Source organism: Meriones unguiculatus, chromosome 2 (assembly GCF_030254825.1).
Source record: "Meriones unguiculatus strain TT.TT164.6M chromosome 2, Bangor_MerUng_6.1, whole genome shotgun sequence".
Lineage (NCBI taxonomy): Eukaryota > Metazoa > Chordata > Mammalia > Rodentia > Muridae > Meriones > Meriones unguiculatus.
In genome coordinates this window covers 169,682,953-169,710,877 of record NC_083350.1, presented here as the reverse complement: position 1 = coordinate 169,710,877, position 27,925 = coordinate 169,682,953, and the positions used below count along the sequence as shown (strand labels likewise).

The window sequence follows — 27,925 nt, the reverse complement described above, 5'->3', positions numbered from 1 at the left end:
AAAAAAAAAAATCAACAGCTTTCTGTTACTACCTTGGCCTCAGCATGGCAAAAAGTTAAATAGAAGAAAGCAAAGAAAGGCTCTGCCTTCCAGCACTGTAGCTGTCCACTGTGGCCTTCGTTGTAGGTTCCTGCAGTACTGTAGCAGCCAAAACTTAGTACTTTATCAAAAATCCTCATATAAACTAATCAAGAGGATGGTGATTTTAAAAGGTATGGTGTCTGGTAATTCCTGTTTTATACAACAAACAGAGGAACAGGAAAAGGTAAGTGCTCTGTTTTTCTCTCTTCTTTGGTTTTCAAAACAGGGTTTCTCTGTATAACCCTAGCTGTCCTGAAACTTTGTAGACCAGGTTGGCCTCGAACTCATGTAGATCCGCTTGCCTCTGCCTCCTGTGTTAGGACTAAAGGCATGCATCAACGCACCCACTGTTAAGTGATAACTAAGGACATTGCTAGTAGTATGAGTTCCAGCTACAGTCCCAGCTATGAAACTACTGCGCTGCTGCTGTTGCTGCTCTTATTCCCAACTCGCTTGTCTCACATAACTTTTGCACCAATTTGCAGTCCCTTTTGCATCATTGAAATTAGCTCCTAAACAGTGCAAGCTTCATATTGCATCTCATTCTTAGACCAGCATACCAATCCCCTCAGTGTATATCATTTCATTCATAACCTTATCCTGCACTTTAAAGTAGGCCCTTAGAAGTGAACTCCCATCTCTCACATGCCAAGATCACAGACACATACCTAGTTTTATGTTGTGCTGGGTACTGAACCTAGGGCTTTGGGCAGGCTACACAAGCACTCTACCAACCGAGCCACAAGAATAAACGTCTAATTAAGATTTATTAAGGGTGAATTTTAACTACAGGAGACATCATCTTTTGAACTTAGGAAGTATGAGAAAATTCAATAAACTTAATGGAAAGAAGAGGTCAAAATTGGGAGCTGAAGTAGTTAAAAACACGTTCTGCCTTGTAGAGAGCCTGAAATCAGTTTCCATCCCCTTATCACGTGGCTGCCTGTACCTGTGGCTCCAGTGGAATCCCTGGCCTCCATTCGTGTCTGCTCTAAGGCAGGTGTCCTCATAGAGACCATGATTTAAAAAAAAAAAAAAAGTCAAATTTTAAGTTTTGCTATAAGTAAATTGGAAGTAGAGAAATGGGGATGTTGAGTGGTAGGAGAAGCTTGCGTAGCCAGCAAGAGGTCCTGGAGCAGATCCCTATCAAAGGGAGGAGAGTGAGGACAGCAAGATTTGACGAGAAGACAAGGTCTGAGGTAGGGGATAGATAGGGAATTAAAGCTAAGGTTAGTATTTAGTCCTGTATTTTTGAGATGAGATGAGCCAGCTTTGTTTTCCAACTTTCCGGGCAGTTCTTGGAACTCGAGGGACTTACCCATGACCACTTGGTCCTGTAGATACGAAAGCATAGCTAGTTACTTCAAATCTTCAGAGGACTATTTTACTGTTTTCCATTTCCAACGACGTAGGAGTAATAACTTCCTTCTTGGTGCCTCTGACACATGTACCCGTGTGTGCACATCATCTAAGCAGACTTCACCAGTGAGTTTGATATGCCCACGTCATTCATAAAAATGGGTGGGGCGGGACTCCGATTCACAACATATATTTGATTTCCTTGAGGTAAGTTTATTGGGCTTTTTCTTTTTTTTTATTTTTATATTTTTGAAGTGCTAGAGATCTAGCCCAAGTTTTCACATGTTAGGAAAGTTCCACTGTAACATTTTAAACACATAGAGACGATAATATACTGAATATGCAGAGTTAAACAACAGTACCAAGACTTCCAGCCCTTAGTTTTTTTTAATTGTTTGTTTTGTTTTTCAAGACAAGGTTTCTTTGTGTAGCCTTGGCCATCCTGAAACTTGCTCTGTAGACCAGAGATTTGCCTGCCTCTGCCTCCCGAGAGGAATAAAGGCGAGCATTGCCCCTCAACTCCTCTGCTGGGATTAAAGGGGAGCATTGCCCCTCAACTTCCAATACTTCTAACGCCAACTGTAGCGTTTGGGAGTGGCTTGGACAACCCCAGGTGTCATTTTTATTTTTATTTTTTTTAAGTTGTGCAACCTTGAAGTCATGAACAACACTGGCACACACCAAAGTGTGAAAAAGCATGGAACAGCGCAGCCAGGAATGCTGCCCCACACCTATTCGTAGTCTTAATGCCCACTAGCAGAGCTATTTTAGCCCTCTGGAGGTCAAGCTGATGCTCAGACTCAAAGCCTCCACCATCAGGCTCAACAGCCCCACAAAAGAAGATAATTTTATCAGGTAAGATATTTTGCAAATCACTAGGCACAACAGGAAAGGCCAAAGTTAAATTTGTCCTAATACATGATTTGGCTTAACAAATAAGTTTATCTCCATATCTCTTTCCTTTTTTTTTTTTTTTTTTTTGACATTAAAAATGCTTAAAAGCCAGGCACAATGAAACACACCAGTGTCCTCTGCATAGGAGAAACTGAGGTGAAGGATCAGTATATTGAAGCCATCCTTTTAAAGAAACAAGGAGGGTTAGAGAGAGGGCTCAGAGGTTAAGAGCACTGGCTGTTCTCCTAGAAGTCCTGAGTTCAATTCCCAGCAACCATAGGGTGGCTCCCCAACCATCCATAGTGGGATCCCATGCAGGCCGAACACTGTATGTACAATAAATAAATCTTAAAAAAAAAGAGTGGAGCACTGCCTGGCATGTTTTAGGTTTGCTCTCAAACAGCAAGAATAAGAGCCTCACGTGTGTTCTCTCAATTTTCCTAATATTTTCTTTTTTTCACTGATTTATTTATTCACTTTATCCTAATATTTTCTTAATATGTTACTCCATTTTTGTGTGTGTGTGTTGTTTTGAGTCCGTGTTGTTCAGTTGCCCCGGCTGGTTTGGTTCCACGGTAGCACACGCTCTCTGTAGGCGTGGCTGCAGCCGCCGCGGAGGGGAGCGGCGGGGAGGGGACCCTCGGCCGCGCAGCGCCCCCTGCCGCCCGCGAGAGGAGCCCGCGGGGCCCGCTGGACTGGGAACATGGCGCGGCCGCCGGCGAGCCTCGGGGCACAGGCGCCGGGTCCCGACCGAGGGGAAGCCAACGTGGTGACGCGGGTGTCGCAGTGGGCGGACAGCCACCTGCGCCTTGTCCAGGTGCCCCGGCCGGCGGGGTGGGCTGGCCAGAGCGGGGTGTCGGGGCTGGAGGACCGCAGGGGCGGAAGGGCAGCGGGCCGGGGAGTGGCCCGGGAGGCCACAGCGCGTCCCCGGCCGTGGCGGCGGCAACCGGTCTGCTTCACCACCCAGCTGGCGCGGGGTTGGGGACACCACAGGGGCCGTCCAGGCGTAGCTCCTCAGCCACTATGGCGGGCTGGAGACCCAGGAAGCACGGAAAAGCCCCGGAGGCCTTGACAGAGCCTTGGTGGGGTTTTCGAGGACTGGGGTTCGAACTTAGGTTAGCATTCTAGCGCTTACCACTAATGATCCCCAGTCCTGTCATGTTTTTAAGTGAAACAGGAGAAGTCGCTGTAATTCAGTCAAAGAAGAGACACTTAGATCGCCAGACTAACACCAGAGAAAGCACTGCTAAGGTCCCAGTGGTCAGGTGGGCAAGGAGGGCGCTTCCCCTGGGTTGATGGTGGTCATGGCTCCTGACATGGAGGAGTCACAGTAAATGATTTATTGGGAAAAGCTGTAGAGCTCTTAGACATGCAAACGAGGAGACTGAAGATAGGCTATTAGACTTCAGAAGTGTAGGTAGAAGCAGCTAGACATAGTTTAGCATTCACGGGAAATCAGAACTGGACATACAACTGAGCGAGAGCTGCACTGACCTGCGGGAACCGGTAAAGCCCTGGATTCGACCAGCATCTTTGAAAAACTGCAGAAAGCTACGGAAAACACTCTAGAAAGGAGCCCTGGGAGATTCTGTAGGGACTGGAAGGAGACAGAAACAAAGGCTGAGGCAGACAGGGGGACGGAGCCTTGGGAAAGAAGGATTGCTAAAAGCCAGGGGGAAAATAAATTGGGAAGGAACAGCAAAGATTGAAAATTCTGTGGAGAGTCTGAGGAAGTTAAGCTTTGCAAATGCTTTGCAGGTAGGCAGCATGAGGTCAAAGGCCATGCCAGTTGACACGTCATTGTAGTGCCTTAGGGTGGTCTAGTACCTGCCATTTAGTGCCAAATAAATACATGGATTGATACTCACTGTAGGAATATTAATGTTCAACCATTGACACATACATTTGCCCAACATATTTGCCATGATGCTGTATTTTTAAGCTTTTCTACTTAATACGTAATTCACCATGGATGTAAGGTTAGAAATGTTAGACCATGGGTGCATCCAAGGAATTCACAGGCAGAGTAAAATCATTCATCCCAGATTGCTAGGAAGAACTAGGAAGGGATACTGTAAAAGTTGAAATATGGCACAGTGCAAGCCAGGACATGGCCGTGTTTGGAAGAATCAAGCCATCATTTGAGGCATCTGTGCTGTTTTTGACCTGTTAGTGGTCATGAAAACAGTCTCCTTCCTTTTAAGTTAGTATGCTGATTATTGTAAATGATAATTGACGAGAAGTAACTGTTAAATCTCTTTCTGCAGAACATCAGCACTGGAATGGCCATAGCGGGGATGATACTGCTAATAAGAAGTGTTAGACTGGTGAGTCAAAAGCAACAGGGGCAGCAGAGACCTGGCTTATTTCTTCTCGTTCCAGGCAGCTTGTATTCATACTGGAAGGTTTTAAGTTGTATTTTAGAAATAGTAAACATTTTTAAGATCTTGGTTAAGATTTAGAGCGGTGAATGTGTTTTAGGGTCATAAAATGAAGAAATTTATAGTTAATTCTACACACTATTTGCATAATCATACTTTTTAGACATAAATGATCCCCTAAAAGATTTAGTTGTTAAGATAGTGTTGTCACAAAATTTGCATTTTAGACACTCTAGAATGTCTCAACTGTTTTGGGTTCATTTTTTAAAAATATATTATATACTGCTTATTAGAAACAATAACAACTGAATAACATTCTGATTAGTTCTGAGTTATTTTCCTGGCTTCTGTTGAACCACGAGCCCAAACAATAAAAATATTGTAATGAGCTGGAGGAAAGAAAAAGCATGCCGGCTAATAACTTAAAAATGTTATTTACCCATTTATGCCAGTATGTCCTCAATTGCTGTCGTCTCTAACCACATGATTACAATCCCACAAGATGTCTAGCTCTCAGCACACAGATCCCAGTTTTATAATGAAAGCAAACTAGGATTTAACTGGGTGTGGTGACTCACAGCTATATTCCTGGCAACTTGGAAAGCCGAGGCAGGAGTGCTACAAGTTCATGGCCAGCCTGGACTGCTGGTTTCAGGTCATCCTGGCTTGGGCTAGAGGGAGATAGATCATACTGAAAACAACAATGAAGAGCAAACAAACTTGGATTTTGTCTAGTTTCCTACTGTGGGTGGGGAGTTGTTGGCACTGAGGAAATCTTGTCTTGTAGGCAAAACTGTTTCTCAGGTATTTTACAAATAAACTATTATATTTAGATTGAAATTCTGGTGTGGCTGTTTTTAAGTAATTGAGCCTGAACTGCCAGGTTATAGAATTATCTATTTATCTGAAAGGTTACAACTTTCCGGTTTAACTTGGTTATCATTAACAGCGTTCACAATGATGACTATCCGAAAACACAAAACATTTACATAAGTACTTTATATATGCCCACACAAACAAACAAAATCCAGACCAGTCCTTCTGGATCCCAGTTAGAAGTATGTTCTGGGGCTTTGAGATGGCTCAGTGGGGAAAGGTTCTCGCACAGGCCTTGGAGACCTGAGTTCGATGCCCAGAACCCATGTGAAGGTGGAAGGAGAGAACATATTCCACAAAGTTGTCCTCCGATCTCCGATCTCCACATGTTCAGTGTCATATGTACACACACACACACACACACACACACACTAAATAGAGATTTAAAAATATGAAGTCCTAGTTTGAGTGATGACTGGGAAATTTCCCCGACCTTTAGATAAAGCTCTTCTCCCTTGCAGGGAAAATATGCCAGAGCCTCAAATACTCTTTCCTGGTAAAAGAAACAAGTCCAGTGCTACATAAAGGTCTGCGCTAGCCATGATGTGTGACGCTTGTTGCATAAAACAGCTACGAACCCTGAGCACCCAGGAGTTTGGGGGGAAGTAAATTTCCAATGTTGGCCTGCCCCCTTTTTCTCTTTGTAAGGATTTGCTTTGTCTCCTAAGTGATTTTAAAAAATGAAATAAGTCTGGCCAGTTAGGAGCCTAATTTAATTTGACACAGCCTTGCTTAGGAGTTACACTTACCATCTCCTGTCTACTAGCTTGAAGTAGAAATGCATGAGTAGTAAGCTTTAACTCTCTATAAGCATCTGAAGTTATCTCCTATCTTCATGTGCATGTCTGAGTGTCTGTCCCAACAGAAGAGGCTGTCAGGAACTCGGTGCTTGAAACTGAATCACATCTACTGCAAGGACATCAAGTGCCCTTAACTGCTGAGCCATCTCCAGACGCCAGAAGCACTTTTGATTAACTATTAAAGCATTCATATCAAATTAAGAACCAAGCTGAAACTTTTCAGTGGCTGTGTCTTCTTGTTAAATGCTTAGATGTCTTCACTTTTTATTCTTATTTTAAGTGAAAATTGTAACGTTTTCTTTGTAAATCAACAGACATCCAAATTTACGACCTCTTCAGATATTCCAGTAGAATTTATAAGGAAGAAAGTTAAGCTACGTGGCCGATTACACCAGATAACTGAGTGTGGTCTAGAGATTGAACATATCCCTATTAGCTTACCTCTTATATCTTCGTGGAAACGTAAGTAAGATGTGAGAATTGTAAAATTTCAAAATGGTAATCTTTAGTAACTATTATGCCATAATACAGCTGTCACACCTACTATGTCATAACCTGGCTATCATGACTATTATATCATAACATGGCTATCATTATTATGGCATAACATTACGGCATACATGGCCATGACACCTATTATGTTTTAACACAGTCACAATATCTATTATAACATGCCTACGACTATTATGCCATCACGCAACTATCATGACTATTATGTCAAAACAAAGTTGTATGTTATTATGTCATAATATACCTACCATATCTACAATGTCATAACATGGCTATTATCATTATTATGTCATAACATCCACCTTCACTATTATGTCGACATTATGTCATAACTTAGATTAGTGATCATATTTATCACTGAGACAGTATCACTTTGTGCCATTCTCTGATTTTCCAGCTGTCCATATTTGTTCCCTCATTTGACACACTTTCTCCTTTCCCTGATTCTGTGTTTATATGTAAAACCCACATCCTACCTTTTTGACAGAATACTCTTAGCCTGACCTACTAGAGCCATGTTATTCTTTCCTTCCTTCTAGCTTCTTTGTATTGTCCCATCTAACATGGACTGGACTTTTTAAAATGTTTCTATGCAAGATTTATTGAAGGGGGCTGGAGAGAAGACTTAGTGGTTTAGAGTACTTGTTGCTCTTCCAGAAGGCCTGGGTTCAATTCCCAGTACTATTTTGTCATAACACAGCTATCATCACTGCTAAGTTATAACAGCTATCAAGACTGTTATGCCAGAAAACGGCTATCAGCATGAGCTGGCTGGGCACATTGTATCAGCACTCAGGAGGTAGAGAGGAAACAGGAAGTTGGACAGTCTATACCACCTCCATGCCCAAATAGTGATGTACTTCCTCCTGTAAGCTTCTACCTCCTAAAAGCTCCATAACCCTGCCAAATCGCACCAGCAGCTGGATACCAAGTGTTGAAATTCACAAGCCTATGTAGGACATTTATATTCACACTGTAACACCTACTGAGCCATCTCACCAGCCCTCTCTCTTTCTCTCTTCTCCCTTTCCTTCTTTCCCTCCTTATTTCTTCCTTCCTTCCTCCCCTCCTTCACTTTCCCATCCCTCCCTTGTTGCCTTACTTTTTATGTTTATTTTATTTGGGTTTCTTATGCCTCTACCTCCCTTCTCCACCCCAATCCCTTCCAACACCCCAACACCAGGTAGGGGAGAAAGGTTAGTGGGGAGAAGGGACATAGGCTTATTATGGCTACTTCCTGCTGGTTAGGGTCATTGGGCCCCTTGGGCTCCAATCTTCAGTTCAAGATATCTCCAACTTCTCAAGCTACATCGACAGCAACAGGGGAGCAGCAGCAACAGCTGCCTTCTTTCTCAAAACTCCCTTGACACTCTCCTGGCTCTGGCATTTATTCCCTCTCCAGAGTCCTCAGATTTAAACTATCTGCAGCTGGCAAAGAGCTCCTCTCAAAGCTTGCATGAGGCAAATAGTATGCTGCTGTGGACTCTCTGAATCAGTCCCATATCCCACACCTGGAATTAAAATAAAAATGTGTTTACATAACCGAACTGAGCTTTTAAAGACAGCGAAACTTCCACTATACTCCCTCCCCACCTCCTTTCTTCTATCCCTCCCTCCCTTCTTCTTTCCTTTCCTTCCTTTCTTTTTTCCTTCCTTTCTTTTAAGACATTAATTTTTTAACCCCTTTATGGAAAGCTATAAACATTTTTTCTAAAATAAAATCCTAGGCTAGTCAGTGTGGTATTCACAGTTTTACAAAGAGGTAGAAAGTCACTTGACCAGCCTGGGCAAGAGTGAGCCTGTCCCCTGAAAAAAATAATTAGTTAATAAATAAATTAAATCATTATTAAAGTTAAGCTGATAAAGTATTTTCAAGGATTTGAGTAAATATATCTTCATATTATGTTATCTGATTATAAATTGGTAAAATCTTGTATGAAAGTCAGTTCAAAATGTTTGTGTGTGTGTGTGTGTATGTGTATAATTTTTTTGTGTAATCGTTTGCCTATGGCTCAGTGGTTAAGAGAGAGTTCTGCTGTTGCAGAGGACCTGAGTTTGGTTTCCAGCACCCGTGTTGGAAGGCTCACAGCTGCCTGTAACTCTGACTCCATGAATCCGATGCTTCCTTGTGGCTTCCCTGACCGCCCTCACACTTGCAGCATATGTTCACACACACACAATCCTTGTGGCCAGACTTGGTTTAGGTGGGAAGCTGTTCTCCCTAAGAAGTAGTTGACAGCTGGGCAGTGCTGGTACATACCCTTAACGCCAGCACTTGGGAGGCAGAAGCAGGGGGATCTCGGTGAGTCTGAGGCCAGCTGGTCTACAAAGCTAGATCCAGGACAGCCAGGGCTACACAAAGAAACTCGGTCTCATAAACAACAACAACAACAACAACAATTAGTTAACAAGTTCATTGACAAAAGAAAGCAATTTCTGCAGTTCTACTTAAACAGTAACCATATTATTAAGCTGCACTATTCATATATGTGTAGAAACAGCTCTGGGAAGTTAGAAAAGGTGAACTTGGCTAAATCTTTTCAGTTATGGAACTTGATCAGATGGGTTTTAGAATTATTCTGTTCTACACTTATATTGAGGAGTTTTTTTTTTTTGTTGGTCATTTTGGTTTTTTTTTTTTTTTTTGGTTGTGTGTGTGTGTGTGTGTGTTTCTTTTTCTGTTTGTTTTAGCATAGGGAAGTCCTGGCTGTCCTGAACTCCTTAGGTAGACCAAGCTGACCTTGAACTCACAAAGATACAGCTGCCTCTGTTTCCTGAGTGTTGGGATTAAAAGCTATCACATCTGGCTTATACTTGTATTTTTTAAAATAAAGTTTAATAAATTTAATAAAAATAAGTGGTCCTAAGTTTAAAGCATGAGTATTTATAAATAAGCACAAAGCATTGCTCTGTGTGTTAGGGGCTTGGAGGCAAATGACTTTGGAATTTGCTTTGTGGTCTGGAGGCTAAGTTGCTTTCTACTTTCTTAGAAGAACCACGTGGGGTTTTGCTGGTTAAGCTGGCTGGAGTAGAACTCACTGAAACCGGCAAGGTGTGGTTACAGAAAGAGCTAAAACCTTCCCAGCTGCTATGGTTCCAGCTTCTTGGAAAGGAGAATTCGACACTCTTTTGCTACCTTTTAGTGAAAAAGGTAAGTAGTGTGAAGAAATAACTGATCATCTTTTATTCTTAATTTAAGTTAACATTTATTTATTTATTTATTTATTTATTATTTTAATCACAGGTCATTCACTTGTATCCCAGCTTAGGCCCCTCCCTCTTTCCCTCCCAATCCCTCCTCCCTCTCTCTTCTCTTCCCTGCCTCCTTCCGAGTCCACTGATAGGGGAGGTCTTCCTCCCCTTCCATCTGACCCTAGCTTATCAGGTATCTTCAGGACTGGCTGCAATGTCCTTACTGTGGCCAAACAAGACTGCTCCTCACTCGGGGTGGGGGAGGGAAATTCAATGAGCCAGTCATTGAGTTCATGTTAGAAATAATTCTTGTCCTTACTAGGGAACCCACTTGGATACTGAGCTACCATGGGCTATGTCCGAGCAGGGGTTATAGGTTATATCCATGCATGGTCTTTGGTTGGAGAAACAGTCTCATAGAAGACCCCAGTGCCCTGATATATTTGGACCTTGTGGGGCTCCCTGTCCCCTCTAGGTCATACTAACTCCCCCTTCTTTCATATGATTCCCTGCACTCTACTGAAGGTTTGGTTATGAGTCTCAGCATCTGCTTTGATACACTGCTAGGTAGAGTCTTTCAGATGCCCTCTGTGGTAGGCTCCTGTCCTGTTACTTGTTTTTTCCTACTTTCAATGTTGATCCCCTTTGTCTTTCTAGGTGAGTATTGATCATCTTACCCCTGGTCCTCTTTCTTGTTTATCTTCTTTAGGTGTACAGATTTTAGTATGCTTATCCTATCTTATAGGTCTAGTACCCACTTATAAGTAAGTGTATACCATTTGTCTTTCTGTTCCTGGGATATCTCACTCAGGATGATTTTTTTTTCTAGATCCCACCATTTGCCTGAAAAATTAATGATTTCCTTGTTTTTAATTGCTGAGTAGTATTCCATTGTGTAAATGTACCTCAATTTCTGTATCCATTCCTCCACTGAGGGACATCTGGGTTGTTTCCAGGTTCTGGCTATTACGAATAAAGCTCCTACAAACATGGCTGAGCAAATGTCCTTGTGTACTTGAGCATCTTTTGGATATATGCCTAGGAGTGGTATAGTTGGCTCTTAAGGAAACACTATTCCTGGTTGTCTGAGAAAACTCCAGATTGATTTCCAAAGTGGTTGTACAAGTTTACATTCCCACTAGCAATGGAGGAGGGTTTCCCTTTCTCCACAACCTTTCCAGTATGTGTTGTCACTTGAGTTTTTGATCTTAGCCATTCTGATGGGTATAAGGTGAAATCTCAGGGTTGTTTTGATTTGCATCTCTCTGATGGGTAAGAATGTTGAGCATCTCTTTAAGTGTTTCTCTGCCATTCTATATTCTTCTACAGAGAATTCTCTGTTTAGCTCCATACCCCATTTTTTTAATTGGGTTACTTGAATTATTGCCTTTTAACTTCTTTAGTTCTTTATATATTTCAGATATCAGCCCTGCAAGATGTTGGGTGGGTGAAGATCCTTTCCCAATCTGTAGGCTGTTGTTCTGTTCTGACAACCAAGTCCTTTGCTTTACAGAAGCTTTTCAGTTTCATGAGGTCCCACTTATTGATTGTTGCTCTTAGAGCCTGTGCTGTTGGTGTTCTATTCAGGAACTTGTCTCCTGTGCTAATGAGTTCTAGGCTTTTCCCTACTTTTTCTTCTAACCACTTTAGTGTATCTGATCTCATATTGAGATCTTTGATCCACTTGGACTTTAGTTTTGTGCAGGGTGATAAATATGGGTCTATTTTCATTTTTCTGCATGTAGACATCCAGTTGGACCAGCACCATTTTTTGAAGATGCTGTCTTTTTTCCATTGAATGGTTTTTGGCTTCTTTGTCAAAAATCAGATATTCATAGGTAAACACTTATTTAGTTACCATTTTTTAATATATAATGAACTTTTCAAACTGCTAATCACGATTATGTGCAAAGAACAAGGTGTTTCATATATAAATTTTATTGTAAAAGTTTATGGATGTTTGTTTCAGTCAAATAGGATATCTAAAGGGGCTGGAGAGGTGGCTCAAGCAATTAATATTCTTGTCGTTTTTCCAGAGGACCTAGGTTCAATTCTTAGCACCTACTTTAGACAGCTCAGAAGTGCTTGTAACTCCAGTTCAAAGGATCTCATGCCCCCTTCTGGCCTCTGTGGGCACTACTGTTGTTGTAAAAAAAGAAAATCCCAAAGGTTTGATTTTACCAATGGAGACTTAGGAGCCGGATATTGGGGGTGAAAGCCTGCTAGCAGAGAGACAGAGAAAGCATCCAGCTGATCTTCCTACTCAGCTGACATCCCAAAAGGAAAAGAGCTTTCCCTTTCCCCATACTGTCTTAAATACCCTTCAACTTTGTCCTTTTTCTCTGTGTTTATTGATGTTCACTCCTTGTCAGCTGGTTGCTTGAACTGCCTCTTGCCCTATGATTAGCTCTACTTAGCTTTTGCTTACAGAAAGCTCTTGGGTTAAAGGTGTGTGTTAGGGCTGTGATATAATACAACTAGAAAGAGGTTTTACCAGTACATAATCTCAGGATTCACAGTGTGATCAAATATTCTGCAACACACTGTATTTATGCACATAGACACACATACACATAATTTTAAAAATTAAAAACTAAGGCCTGTATATCTGGGCACTGGGGTCTTTTCTGAGACTGATTCTCGAACTAAGGACCATGCATGGAGATAACCTAGAACCCCTTCTTGGACATAGCCCATGGCAGCTCAGTCTCCAAGTGGGTTCTCTAGTAAGGGGAACAGGGACTATTTCTGACATGAACTCAATGACTGGCTTTTTTACCTCTCCCCCCGTCCCCCGAAGGAGGAGCAGCCTTGCTGGCCACAGAAGAAGACAATGCAGCCAGTCCTGATGAGACCTGATAGGTTGGGGTCAGATGAAAGGGGAGGAGAACCTCCCTCTCAGTGGACTTGAAAAGGGGCATGGGAGGAGATGAAGGAGGAAGGGTGGGATTGGGAGGGAATGAGTTGGGGGGGGCTACAGCTGAGATACAAAGCGAATAAAATGTAATTAATGTAAAGATAAAAATTAAAAAAGAAAAATGAAGCAAAAACAAAACAAAACTAAGGCCTGGAGATGGCTGGAGAGATAGCTCAGTATTTAAGAGCTCATATTGCTCTTGCAAAGGACATGGGTTTGATTCCCAGCACCCACATCAAGCAGCTGACAGGCACCTGTAACTCCAGCTCTAACTGATTAAACTCCCCAGGTTCCACAGGCACAATTACATATACATAAATAAAAGCAATAAAATAAATATTTTTAAAACTAAATAAATAAAAAGACAGGGCTGGAGGGATGGCTCAGTGGTTAAGAACACTTAACAGCTCTTATAGAAGACTTAGGTTTGGTTCCTAGCACCCACACAGCAAATCACAAAGGTCTGTAGCTGAGGTTCCAGGGATCGAGTGTGCTCCTCTGGACCATGAGGGCAGTAGGCACACACGAGGTGCATATACATACATGCAAGCAAACACTCGTACACACAAAATGCACATATTTATTGATTAAAAATAATAAAAATAGCCAGGCTATGGTGGCTCATGCCTTTAATCCCAGCACTCTGAAGGTGGAGGCAGCAGTTTGAGGCCAGCCTGGTCTACAGAGCAAGTCCCAGGACAGCCAGGGTTACACAGAGAAACCATGTCTTAGAAAAATAAATAAATAAGTAGTAAAATAAATAAGAAGAAAGTTATAAAGCAAAGAGGAAAACTTTCAAATTATTAATGATTTTGGCCATTTCTAAATAAAGGATTATTCCTATACAATTACATATATATGAGTATATTATCACATTGTTACTATAAGTCATTTGGGAAGTGTAGCTTGGCAACTGGAAGCTACAAAGAACAGGATGTTTTCTGAAGGCAAATGTTGTTCCATCTGCTCCAATATCCTGTGTGTTCACACTCAGAAGCTGTAAAAGTAAATGCCATGCTCATGTCACTTCATGTGTACCAAAAACCACCCTCTGGGCTTACTGTTCTCGTTTACAGGGCGGACTGTAAGGGACGATAATTGCCTTGCCTAGATGAACCAAAGCAGTTCTTCCCAGCTCAAAGCCCTAGCCCTTCCTAGATCATTCTACATCCTTACATTGTTTTCTTTGCCAGCACGCTATACTGTGCACATAGTATGATCCAGTTAGTTCTCCTGTTTGAATTCTACTAACGTATGAGACTGAAATTTAGTTGTTTGGCTTGGCTCAAGGAAATGAGCTTGTAAAATGTTTTAAACTGAGACAAATATAATAAACCTTCCATAACTCTCCTGTTATCATGAACCAAAACTTACCATGCCCAGAGAAATAATGTTTTACCTTTAATTTTGTTTCAAAGCCTTTTGTATAAAGATTACTTTGATTTATAAAATCTTAGAAAATATTTCCTTGTTGAAGCCTGAAACTTTAACATTCCTAGATTGATTTCACATTAATTGTGATTTACTTTGTAAAAATGCATATGTGAATGTGAGTGTGCATGTGTGTGATTGAGATTGTGTGTGTGTGTGCACTTGTATGCACATGGAGGGGCCTGCTAGAATCTTTCTGTGTTGGAATTATAAGCATTTGCAATACACCTGGCTTGTTACATGGGTGCTAGGATCAAATTCCAGGTCACACAATTGTGCTGCAAGCGCTTGCTTTTTGTCTTTCTTGAGATTTGTTTCTATGTATGTGTGTATGTGTGTACATGTGTGTATGCATATGCTGTGCATAGTGTTCACAGAAACCAGAAGAGGGTGTTGAATTTCCTGGAGCTGAATTTATAGATAGTTCTAAGCTGCCCTATGTGGGTGTTAGGAGTCAAACACCAGTCCTCTGCAAGATCAACAAGCACTCTGAAGCTGCTGGGCCATCTCTCCAGCCCTGTAATTTACTTTAAAATGGAGCTACTGATACTTGGTTTTAATTAATTTTGTTAGATTAAAACAGGATCTGCTTTATTCCTATTAATTCCCAAGGGAGGTGGGAATCATTTATTGACTCCATTATAAGTGGAATAGTCCAGAAATGAAAGTTTCAAGGTAAAGATTCAAAGACTATTTGGGATAGGTAATTTTAAAATATACGTATCTGGGGTTGGAGAAATTGCTCAACAGTTAAGAGTAATGGCTGCTCTTGTGGAGGACCCAGCCATCAAATAGAGGCTCATCACTGTAACTCTAGTTCCAAGGTATCTGATTCCTTCTTCTGGCCTTTGTAGGCACTAGGCATAGAGTGATGCACAGGCATGCAAGAGGGCAAAATACCCATATATATTTAAACAACAAAACAAAATGAAATACAAACAAAAAGACCCACCTGTCAGAGCCTCCAAGCCCTGGGACTTTTTAACTCAGTGCTGTTCAGTTCATTACAACTTACTTAAATAGTTTTTAGTTTACTTTGTTTTGCTGTGAACTCTCATTGTGCAAATCTTGTGCCCTATTTTCTCTCTGCACAGCCAAGAGAGTAAATAGCACCTTTTATACTTTGTCATTTCAATGCTTCTTTGGGTTAGAGATCAATGAGAATCAGGTGAGCACGGCTTGCATGAGTATATTTTAACAAAAAATAAAATCTTTCAATTTAGCAGTAGCTGATTTAGGCTCTTTTTGTTGTTGCTTTGTTTGTCCATTTTGTTACTTGTTTTGCGTGTGTGTTGGGGGTTCATATGTGTATACAGATGTTCACACTTGTGTGTCCATGTGCAGAGGCCAATGGAGTTATCCTCTGTTACCCTGCACCTAATTATCTCTCTTTCTAGAGATCAGCTAGTCAGTGAAGCTGGTTGGCCAGTGACATCCAGGGATTTACCTGTCTCTGCCTCCCCAGTGCTCAGAATAGGAGCCTAAACTGCCACACCTCGCTTTTTGCATGGATGCTGGGTATCTCTGAGCCCTGTTTTATTGTTGTTACACAACAGTATCTCTTTTTGTAGTTCAGTCTGGTCTGGAGTGAGTAATCCTCATGCTTCAGCCTCACAAATGCTAGGATTACAAACACGTGCCACCAAACAAACCTGAAGACCTTTGTGTTACACTCCACACACACGTTTTTAATGTTCTCTAAAAAGATAAAACTGCTGAATTCTAAGGTAAATAAGATATTATGGTACAATAATCACTCCTTAACTAATCACTTTCCTCCTTTCTATTCAAGGGTGGATATTTTAATGTGAATCTGAATGAAGAGATTTTGAGAAGAGGCTTGGGGAAAACCATTCTTGTTAAAGGTCTAAATAATGACTCCAAAACCCACTGGAAAATCCACCGAAACCTACTTAAGGCTGAATTGACAGCCTTAAAGAAAGGAGAAGGAATATGGAAGGAAGAATCTGAAAAAGCAAGTTATTTTGTAAAATTCAAAGATTCCTGGAGAGAGAGATGGAAAAAGGACAATTATTTAAAAACAGCCAGACCAGATTTCAACTTGACCAAAGAGAGTTATTATGACAGGTTTCAGAGGGCTTGTGGAAGCTGGAAGGACAGCATGGGCAACTACTCTTTAGTTCTGAAACTCAGAGAACTTGTGAGCCGCTTACACTTTAGGAGAAAAGGATGAAGCATCTGCGAAGTCTAGAGGTGACCTCTTAAACAGTGAAAAGCATAACTGCATGACCACTTTTCATTGAGTGAAAACGGAAATTTCTTCAGGTGACCAAACTTTCAGTCTAGTGGTACCTGACAAAACCATTGTTAACATCAGAATCCATTTGAACGACTTACTTATTATCAATGTAAAATACTTTTAGGAAAAATGACACACTGTAAAAAGGTCCCTGGGAGAAGGATGTGTATATATAGAACTAATGTTTTGCTTTGTCCTTCTTTCTTCCTGCTCCCTAGTGCCAGGGACTGAACCCAGGCACTCAGGACTAGCACAGCACTACTGAGCTACACTGCCAGCCCTGAAGTGCTAATGTCTGAAGAGAAAGTTGAAGTATTGGCTGTTACATTAGTTATTTGGGGAAGCTGATTTAATATTGTTTTTTAATGTTATCAACTTTATAATAAAGGAATTTTAAAAATATTTATCTTCTGAAGTCACGCTTTTTCACTCAGCATCTTTCTAGCTATTAAAGAGTTCAGGTCAATGATTCAAGAGGTATGGGCAGCATTTTTGGTAATAAATACAGCTAATTTCATCCTGTTGTTAGATGAGAGGATTACCCCTAAGACAGAGATGAGGATGGCAGCAGAGAGGACAGAAAGAAAAGATCTTCAGGACATCACTGAGCCCCTGCTGTAACCAGTTCTTGAACTTCCGTGCTTTGCAACATGTGAGCACAAACTGTTTTGATAAGAAAGTTAGTTTGTACTAACTTTACAAACCTAGTGGTAGCACACTGGGTAAGTAGAGGCTGGAGGAAGAGTTTCAAGGTTGTCCTTGGTTCATAGTGAATTCAAGACCAGTTTGGAATAATTAATAGAGACTTTGTCTAACAACCAGAAACAACAAAAGCAAAACACCCCAAAACCACTTTTCTGTATGTACAAGAGTTTTGTGACCTCTTCAAAAACACAGAATTGTTCTTGGAATGTGCTTTTGTTCCCCTCCAAGGTATAGCAAATAGGAGTGAGTTTAGTTCAGATTATTCATTACAGCTGTCTATTGTTATTTGTTCTCTATGGAAAACATGCTTTGCCACATTTGACTTGTTCTTGTGATTGTAAACATCACTCAGGTGACTTTTCTTAACCCTCAGAGCATAAACTGTCTGATGCTCTGAATAAAGTTGGCTCTTGCATGGGACTTGAGTCTGATTCATTTTTAGGCCCCACTCTTCCAGGCTCATGTCGCCAACTCGAACAACTAACATCTTCAACAATCTATATAAAAATGTTTTTGCTTTGTTTTGTTTTTTTGGTTTTATCTTGTGTTTTTTTAAGATCTCATTATATAACTCTCACTGGTCTGGAGCTAGCACCAACCACTGCAAGCATTTCACAGATGCCTTGAGGATGGCAGCTCTTGAAGGTGTGGCCAAAAAACAACACAATGCTTTATTAAAAGTCTGTCCTCTCCCTCATTTTGTGTCTGTCTTCTTCTTCTTCTTCTTCTTTTTTTTTTACTTTCCAGAATTTTTAATAGGACTGGTTCATTTCAGCTTCTTCACTGCCAAACTAGGGGGCAGGGACTGCTTCAGCTTCTCTGCCTTCTCCTTGTCTGTGATGACCAGGGCGTAGAAGTACCTGCTGCAGCGAACCTTGAACTTCACATTATCCTTCTTCTTCTTGATCTTCACAGATTTGGCATCCTTTTGCCAGGCTGTGAGCAGAAAGTCCTTTATTTCCTCAATTTTCCAACGCATGGTGACAGGCGCTCAGCACTGGCGACCGCACCAGAAACACTCCTGTGTCTGTCTTCTTATGTTGGGTCATCTGCTTAACTTTTCAAGTCATTACGTTAATCATTCAAGGAGTGTTTGTCTTAGTCATCTCATCCACCTTTAAGGCAGAAGGGATAGAGAGAAGTCATTGTTCTAAGTCTGTAGTTATCTTGGATTCCAAATAGAGAAAAAACTCTAGGGAAAGATTGCCCCTCTCCCACCTAGCCACATGATGGCAATTATGCATGATTGTGCCTACCCTGTAGCAGACAAGTCATCTCCTGAAGACCGCATTGTTCTCTCAATCTATAAGAACCACTGTGGACCACCCTGAAGACAGCTGAAGCAATATCCAGGGGGAACACACCTTGACCGGGACTGTTTAATTACACATATCTCTTGTCCTCAGTTTAACCCAAATGCTCCTGCTGGGTGTTGTGGCCCATGCTTTTGATCCTGGCAGAAGCAGAGGCAGGCATTTGTCTGAGGTCAAGGTCAGCTTGGTCTACAAAGTAAGTACCTGGGTAGCCAGGGCTAAGTAGAGAGACCCTGTTTCAAAAATAACTAAAGAAGAAAAAAGTTCCTGTCGGTGCCCCAAAGACACACTTGGGTCATTAGACTCTTTTATTTTGTACAATGTGGCTGCACTGGAAAAATTGCATCTCTGCCTTTTGCCTTATTCAGTTCTTTGTTGCGCATATTGAAGATGAGTGGCTGGACCTAACATTCTGATTGTTAGAACCCAGGGAGAGATCACCATGTCCAGTTGTTTGCTTGACTTTTGAGACAGGAGCTCATGCAGTCCAGGCTGGCCTGGAACTTGCTATGTAGCTTAGAATGACTCTGGACTTCCAGTTCTCCTGTCTCCACCTCCTGAGTGAAGGATTACAGGCATGCATCAGCAGGTCTAGCCTGTCCATACTTACTTCTTATGTGTGAAATATTGGCAACAACATCAGCCTTAATATGATTAATGGTGAACAAGGTGAAAGAGAAATGAAGAGAGAAAACTATGCACATATATATGATCCACAGTTATCACCCCTTGGCTGCAAAACACTTTTTCTTGCACAACAGCCAGACAAGGAAGACAGACAACAGGCTCCTTATTGTCTTGATGGTCTTTTCCTTCTTTTAAAAACTGATCTAGTGTGTGTGTACACACGTGCGCACATGTGTTTGAGAGAGAGAGAGAGACCATTGTGCTTGCATGGAGGTTAGAGGACAATCTGTGGGAGTCAGTTCTGTCCTTCTTTCATGTAGGTTACAGGGGCCAAAATCAAAGCACAGGGGTTAAGATGGAGATGCACAGGGAAAGAATAAGACCTACCGAAGTACAAGTATGGACTCTTCAAGGGAGAATACAGTTAAATGCCTTAAGCAATTTACTGTGTTGAAATTCTTGCCTCCCTGCTGGTGAAGCAGCTTCAACCAGAGTGGGGTGAGGAACAACTTTCACTTCCCATGATTTAACTTGAATTTGTCTATCCTGCTTTATCAAGACTGTCTGAAAACAAAAAGACAAAAGGAAAAAAAGAGGACAAAACAAAATAAATACACAAAAAGTAAGAAGTGACAAAGGAAGGGAAGAAGGAAAGGAAAAAAAGGAAGGAAGGAAGGAAGGAAGGAAGGAAGAAAGGAAAGAAGGAAGGAAAGAAGGAAGGAAGGAAAGAAGGAAAAAAAAGAACCAATAGTACTGGTCACAGAAGAATACATTACCCCCTTGCAATACAAATCTGAACTTGGGAAAAAGAAAGGCCTGAGATCACTCACTCTTATGACCATCTTGGGGCTTACACAGGAGTCCTTCTGGTAGGGTGAATCTTCCACAGTGTCTGAAGAGACTGTGGATGTTGAGGGTGTTCTGCTAATGTTTATGTGGCGTTTTGATGTAATGTTTTAGGGACTGGGTCTCATTATGTAGGCCAGACTAGCTTCAAACTCATAATCCTTCCTTTGCCTCCAAAATTCTAGGCTTACAGGTATTCAGAACCCATAATCAGGGTCCTCTTAGAGTAGTAGTTCTCAACCTGTGGGTCACAACCCCTTTGACAAACCTGTTTCCAAAAATACTTACATCATGATTCATAACAGTAGTAAAATTACAGTTATGAAGTAGCAATTTTATGGTTGGGGGTTACCACAACAGGAGGAATTGTATTAGAGGGTGGAGCATCAGAATGTTGAGAAGCACTGCCTTAGAGTCTGTTTCCTGCTTGTTGTTTTAAATCTGTGGTAAAATGGTCAGCAACAAGCTGCAGCCCTGAGAAGCTTCCTGTGCTTCTGTCTTTTCTTGAGCACCTTTCTATTTTAAATAAAACCACAGCTCTGCTTCATACTGACTAGTGTGTGTGTGTGTGTGTGTGTGTGTGTGTGTGTGTGTATGTTGAAAGCACACAACCTGGCTTTGCCTGAGTCGAGGATCCTAAAAGGTTAAGGTTTCTCCTTAGAATGCTGGGGTAGAGCTCTTCCTTCATTCTCTAACCCCTGACACAGGTATGTATGTAATCCAGGCTATCTTTGAGTTCATGATCTGGCATAAAAAAAATACATTGCCGATAGCCAAGATGTATATCATTTTATTAATTTTCTTGTTATAAATACATTTGATGTGTCTACAAGGCAAAAACAATGTCTTCCCATTCTTTTTCCTTCAGGATCTTGTTGAGTTGCAGAGTTTGCTGCTGAACTCTCAGAATCAGAGTATTCTCCTGCCTTCACCTTCCTAAGAGCCAAGACTACAGGCCTAGAATACAGGCCTAGAATACAGGCCTAGACTACAGGCATGCCTAAGAAGTGTCACATTGCAGGTCACTATAGAAGAGCTCATTTCTAGCACAGCCTTTTGGAGAGGGCTGATCAATAGCTCCCTTTCCTTCCTTCCTTCCTTCCTTCCTTCCTTCCTTCCTTCCTTCCTTCCTTCCTTCCTTCCTTCTTCTCCTCATACAAAGTTTTCTGTGTAGCTCTGGATCTGTCTGCCTCTGCCTCTGGAGTACTGGGAATAAAGCCATGTGCCACCACCTCCCAGCTTGATGAATAGGTTTCTATCACTAAGGAAAGCTCATTGAGTAAAACACCACTAAAATTTTTTATAAATGTGCTAGAACAAAACACTTGTCTTAGGGCCTGGTAAGATGGCCCAGCAGATAAAACTGCCTGTCCCTGAGTCTAACGACCTGAGTTCCATCCTTAGGAACCTTACAGTGGAGGAGACAACTGACCACAAAAGTTGTCCTATGACCTCCACATGTACACCTGGCACATGTGCCCCAACAAATAAATGGATGTTGGTGTTAGAAATAATGTTAATTTGTCTTGTTTTCATAGCTCTGTTTTCTACTTTGTTTTGGTTCTTCTGTTCTGCCACGTACATTGATTTTGGCACTTGGAGCACTGTGTGTTACCAGTGTCTTCCCTCTTATCCAAGCTATGTGAGTCCTGTCGCACAGACTATACTCATTCCATTTTGGATCATTTTGCTCCTTCTAGGAGTCTGTCTAAGGGAAGGAAGGGAAACGGGGAGGATGGGGAGGATGGAGGTGCAGAGGACACAGAAGGCAGTGGGGAAGAGGAAGGAATGAGAACAAAGCTGTAACTGCAAGTATGTATAAAAGTGCCATAATGAGAGGTTCGTAAGAGTGATGACTGGGTGTTCGTGCCACTGTGTGACATGTGATGCCAACAAACCTCATTGTGATGTTAGCAGATGACCATCTGACATGAACTTGGAAAAAATAAAGAAAAAAGAAGGCCATATTGAAATTCTTTACTCTGAAGAAAAAAAATTTCATTTTCCTAATAAAGCCTCAGTTTTATCCTAAGTGCTCCTTCCCTCAAATTCATGAATGAAAGAATGAAATGGACTTTAATTTTTGGCTAGAGCCTGTTTTTCTTTTAAGGTGTTTGGTGTTTTTATTTTATTTTATTTTATTATATTTTATTTTAATTTTGAGACAGGTCTCGCGATGTAGCTCTGGCTGGCTTGGAATTCACTATGTAGGCCCAAACCTTGAGCTCACAGAGATCCACCTTACTCTTCTTCCAGAGTGCTAGGATTAAAAGCATGTGCCTCTATGCCTGACTTATATTTTTATTAATTTTAAATTATGTATATGTGTGTGTCTGTGTATGAATATGTGCATGTGAGTGAAGGCTCCTGTGGAGACCAGAACAGAGCATTGGACCCCAGTGCTGGAATGACAAGTGATTGTGCGCCATTGGATGTCCGTGCTGAGAATACAACTTGGCTCCTTTGCTCAGTACTCACTCTTAGCTGCTCAGTCTTCTCTGTAGCCCCAAGGAAACTTTTTTTCTAATCTAAGCCTTCCTCTCCAAATCCCTTAATCCTAAACACTGGAAACTTGTTTTCCTTAAATGATCTGAAAGTTTTCATTAAACGATCCTTTAAGGAAAACCATGCTGAGTTTAAAATAGCACTTACTTTATGGGTTGCCCAGCATGTTTGAGGCCCTTGGTTTCGTATTTCAAACTAGAAAATAAAATAAAATAAAAATCTAATGAAAATAAATAAAACTAACATATGGTTTCCTTTTTTCCTTTAACTGCACTTTCCCCTTTACTATGTTTGTGTGAAAAAATATAGCCATTTGTTGTTGGGGTTTTTTGTTTTGTTTTGTTTTTGGTTAAAAAAACAAAGCAAAACAGGTGTTGGGAATAAAAACAGTTGCACCCTACTTTAATTCCAAATAGAAGAGAAAGGGAAAATTTTCCTTGTGATATAAGTTGCTTCTCTGAGCTTTTCAAAACTTTAGGTTTCCATTGTTTTACCACTTTCTTATTTTCTTTCAACGTTTCTTTCAGTTTTACTTTAATATCTGTAATCATTAAGGTACCAGATTATCGACACAGTGTATTCCATGAAGGAAAATACATAGCCTCAAAGAACAAGGTACTTCCCTTGGACATCTTGTGTAGCCCTGGGTTCTAGCAGACGCTGGCTCTGTGGGAGGTCTTTCTGAAACAAAGCCAGAGGGCAGTTCTGAGCCCTGAGAGGAAAGGGCTCCCTCCTTTCTTGTCAGACACTTTTGTATCCTGTCCCTCCAAGAGGAGGAGAAAAGCAAGTGTGTGTGTGTGTGTGTGTGTGTGTGTGTGTGTGTGTGTGTGTGTGTGTGTGTGTACAAGTTCACTTTTATCAGCATATTTTTTTACCTTTTAGATTCTAACTAGCTGGATTTAAGAAGAGTCGGAGTTCAATTGATGAACTTCCTTTCAGCAAAACCAGTAGGCTTTGTCTTTATACAGCAGTCCCTAAGACAATAAATGAAGCTAGAGGGCCAGGCCTCGGGGCACAAGCCTTTAATTCCATTACTAGGGAGGCAAGTGGCTCTAAGTTAGAGGCCAGTCAAATGGACAAAGGGAGTTCCAGGCCATCCAGGGCTACACAGTGAGACTCTCTAAGGACCTGAGTGAGAGCTGTAGAATCCACTGGGAAAGAGGAAAAAGACCCCTGAAACTTGTTCTCTGACCTCCACATGCGCAGTGTGCTGTGCTGGTGGCTCATCAGTCAGTTAGAACACTCCCTGTTTTTTAGCAGACACAAATTTGGATTCTGCCACTCACATTGGACAGCCACCATGTTGGTGTGGAAAACTTGTGTTTTGTGTTTTTCACTGTTCATCAAAGGAGTTTTCTCACACTCACAAGAACAAAATAGTATAATGAAGCCTGTGTCTCTTCACCTTATTTAGAACGTGAAATGGATATTTGCATATGAATAATAAAATAACTTCGACACTGCCATATAAAAAGGGAAAAGAATTTTATTGGCTTGTTCTAGAAAATAATAGGTATATCCTATTTACAGAGTGGATCATTTAAAGATGCTACAAGTGCAGGTAAGAAGAAAGTTGAACCTTGAAGACAGCTTTCCCTTTACAAAGCGAATGCATTTCTGTGTCTGATAGCAGTAAAAGGAGTTGTTTGCATTTTTGAGAGTTTATTTTGTACCTGGCAGTGATGCGTATTCTTAACTCCATCTTGTCAACCACGTTGGGAATTAACAAAATACCCACAAATGGAGGGTACACCTGTGAGAGATTTTTGCTTAATTTGAAGTGGGAAGATATACTTCTAATCTGGATCTTTGATGTAGGAAGACATACCTTTAATCCAGATCTTCTGAGCTGGGAAAACCCACCTCTAATCAGGAAGCCTATATAAGGACATGGAAGAAGGAAGTTTTTTCTCTTTGCTTGTTCTCACCTCAACAGCAAGTCCTTTCCTTCACTGGAATCAGAGCCCACTTCTTCAGAATTTCAGAGTCCACTGAAGACCACCTGAGACAGCCAGCTTCATATGCTGAACAAACTACTGGATTCTTGGACCTTCCTTTGATAGGCAGCCATTGTTGGGTTAGCTGGACAACAGTCTGTAAGTCATCCTAATAATTTCCCTTTCTATACATATTTATATAGAGAGAGATTCGTTCTATAAGTTCTCTTAATCTAGAGAGCCCTGGCTAGTACACTGGCATTTTGCTAACGGGCTTCATAGACACTGGTCTTATTTAGTTACTTGAAGACATGTATTTCTGTCAGTAACCAAGATCAAGGTTCTGCAAAAGTGTATAAATGTGTGAGCGTACTTATTGCAGACCCCCACCCCAATTCCTGGATAAAGCTGACAAAAATCTAACACTTTATACTGAGTAACAACTACTCATTACACTACCTACCGTTTGTGAATGTGCCAAAACTCCTTCCATAGAGAGTGAAAGACATGAAACACAGCTCTTTCCCAGGTAAGCTTTCCTTCTCATGTCCCTCTCTCCCCATCTTGAGTTCAGTGTGGCAGCTGGCCACATACGGGGACATGCCTCTCCTGCCTGGTGGTTGGATGTGAGATTTTATTATTTGTTTTTTACTATCTCAAGCAATACAGAAAGCCAGGCTATGAGGACAGGTCCTGCTCATTACTTCTAACGTGCTATCTATATTTCAGCTAAGACTGATGACCTAGGTCCGGTCTTGACCTGGCAAGCTCTTGAGAAATATGTGTTGAAAGGAGAGTGGCTCTTGCCTGATAAACCCCTAAGCCAGGTTCCTTGACTTCCTGGTGCATTGATTAAAACAGAGGTGTTATTCACCTCGTCTAGGCTCTTGCTCCTGGATGTATTGTTGCTGGTTAAATTGGAATACATTGAATAGAGCTCTTTTCTACATCCCCTTCCCCAATCAAAAATACTGGTTTTTGCTCAAGTGGGGGAAAACAAAACAACAACAACAAAAAACTTCTTCCAACACATGCATTTACTAACAGCGTAGTTCTATTTAAAAATTACTTGCAATGTACAGCCAAACGGGCCCAGTACAAGGCACATTAATCAGCTTTAGTGTATTAGACACTGCTTACAGGATTTTCTGTGATCCTGATTGTCAGTGCACATTCACTATCAAGCCAGCAGTGATAGGTAGAAATCTGGCAGCTCTTTAGAAGGGCTGCCTGGCTGAGACGTGCCCGGATAATTAATGAGAGGCATCCCTTAGAATCTAAAGCTTAGATGGTGAAGGGGAGGAGGTAGGAAAGATGCCTTCTACCAGTCTAAGGCACTTAAGAAAAATGGATGTTTTCGTAGTCCTTTTACAGCTTTGAAGACTTTAAATCTAAGGACTCTGTACTGGGCTTTTGGTAAGTGTTGTTGTAGGGGCCAGGTCCTTTAGTCTGGGGAAGCAGGGGGATTCAAGCCCAGGGTTCTCAGCAGAGCTGGCATAAGCTATCCATCGGAGTTCTTTTCTCTTGGGAAAGTGGAAAAGAAGACCATCTAGGAAAGGAACTTCACCACAGAGGGCACATAGAGAAAAGGGGTTTTAGAGTAGATCCCACTCTCTTGAATACCTTTAGGGCGAGTGACGAGGGGTGCTGGAGATTCTATTTGTTTTGTTTTTCTGTTGACTCTGGTACCATGGAAGAGGTTATGCAATCAAAGAGGCTGTTCACTACCCATTGTTCAATCATTCTGTTATTATTCTCCCTTAGCCACAAGCAGGGAAAAAGAATTTACCCTTACATACACAAAGTTACCAAAGTGATGGCATTTTCTTGTTTTAATCAGTGACGCCTCCCCCTCTTGCTTCTTCTTCTTCTTCTTTTTTTTTTTTCACTCTGTAGCTCCACTGTCCTGGATTTCACTATACATGCCAAGCTTGCCTTGAGCTCATAGCAGTTCTCATGCCTCCCTAATGCTAGGAGCACAGGCTTGAGTCACCACATCCAGCAACTTCAACTTCATTTTCTTTGGTTAACAGTGTTTGGAAAAGCAAAACAAAACAAAAAACTTGAGAAAAGCTATACTGAGAGATACTTCTGATCCCAGCACTAGGGAGGTAGAAGAAGGTGGATCAGATCTTCAAAGGACAGTCTCTGCTATAAAATGAGTTTGAGGCCAGCCTGGGCTACAGGCAGCCTAGCCTCAAAAACTGGAAACACACACACACACACACACACACACACACACACACACACACACTTCAGAACATGCATACTTGTTTTTGAACTCATTAACTGCAGAGTTAACACTTACAGTGAAAGCGATAGTAGGGAAGGCCAGGAAGTGAGGTTTTAGTTTATTTTAGAAAGCAGAAAAGGGCTGGAGGAATGGTTCGGTAGCCAGGGCTACTGATTGCTGGTCTTCCAGAGTACCTCCATTTGATCCCTAGCACCCACAAATGCCTGTAATTACAGTCCCAGGGGATACAACACTCTCTTCTGGCCTCTATGGGCATCAGAAATGCACTTGGTTCAAAGATGTTGTGTGACAGTACTTTTTCTGGGGGACACAATGCATGCATCTACTCACTGAGGTAGAACCAAGGACGGCTCAAAGTATAGACAACACCAAACTCCAAACTGATGAGTACTAAGTTTGATTTGTGCTACTTACAGGAATATGGGTAAGGGGTCACTTGCAGAAGCAGACATGACTCAAAGACAGCTGCATCATCAAGGCCCACCCCAGCATGAACAACAGCTCACAAAAGCCAGGAACCTGGAGCACACTGCATTGCCTGAAGACAGCTCAACAGGTTGGAGAGTGTCCTTTCCAGGTGCCTCAGTTGATCTCAATCTCTTGTAGGAATCTCTGTGGTTTCTGCTTCTTCCAGGCAGCTGTTCTGTTCTTAAGAGTCTTCTCTGTGGTTTTTCTCCTCTGAGAGACTTCATTGTTTCTGAGCTTCATTTTCTCTGAGAGGGACGCATAGCTTTTATTATTTCCTCAGGCAGGTAGAGGCCTAAGTGAGTCTGGTCAGTTTCAGGGACTTCCTGAGTTTACCTCCTTGCTTTAGAAGCTTCCCAAGGATGGAATATTTCCTGCCCCTGAAGAAACTTACACAACACCAATATGAATAAAACAATAAAAATATTTCTAAAAGAAAGAAGATATTACATATTCCCAGTCAACCCATAGGTTTGAAATGCTGCATGATTTAAAAAATTTAAAGTTTGCAGAGCTACAGAAATAAACACTATCAAAATCAAGAATGCACAGCATACAAACACTCTTGTCAA

The 27,925-nt window shown here is 41.4% G+C and overlaps 2 protein-coding genes and 1 non-coding gene across 4 annotated transcripts; 2 read left to right on the top strand and 1 right to left on the bottom strand.

The window, feature by feature from the left end:
* Positions 1–217: 217 nt before the first annotated feature.
* On the top strand, positions 218–17,103 carry C2H3orf33 (chromosome 2 C3orf33 homolog). Of its 2 annotated transcripts, none has more exons than XM_060378387.1 (5): positions 218–3,151; positions 4,602–4,661; positions 6,706–6,853; positions 9,895–10,052; positions 16,234–17,103. In XM_060378387.1, the coding sequence occupies exons 1-5, from the start codon at positions 3,038–3,040 to the stop codon at positions 16,633–16,635; spliced, it is 882 nt and encodes a 293-aa protein (XP_060234370.1). In that variant the 5' UTR covers positions 218–3,037; the 3' UTR covers positions 16,636–17,103. The 2 variants fall into 2 exon arrangements, with proteins under 2 accessions (XP_060234370.1, XP_060234369.1); XM_060378386.1 differs by having other exon boundaries at positions 237–3,151; positions 9,892–10,052.
* Positions 17,104–18,172: 1,069 nt separating this feature from the next.
* Positions 18,173–18,385, bottom strand: LOC110564223 (large ribosomal subunit protein eL38-like). Its single transcript, XM_060376940.1, has one exon. It carries the CDS (start codon positions 18,383–18,385, stop codon positions 18,173–18,175), a length of 213 nt encoding a protein of 70 aa, XP_060232923.1.
* Positions 18,386–22,021: 3,636 nt separating this feature from the next.
* LOC132652673 (small nucleolar RNA U13) lies at positions 22,022–22,123 on the top strand. Its single transcript, XR_009590250.1, has one exon. It is a non-coding gene; the product is annotated as a small nucleolar RNA U13 (small nucleolar RNA).
* The last annotated feature ends 5,802 nt before the right edge of the window (positions 22,124–27,925 follow it).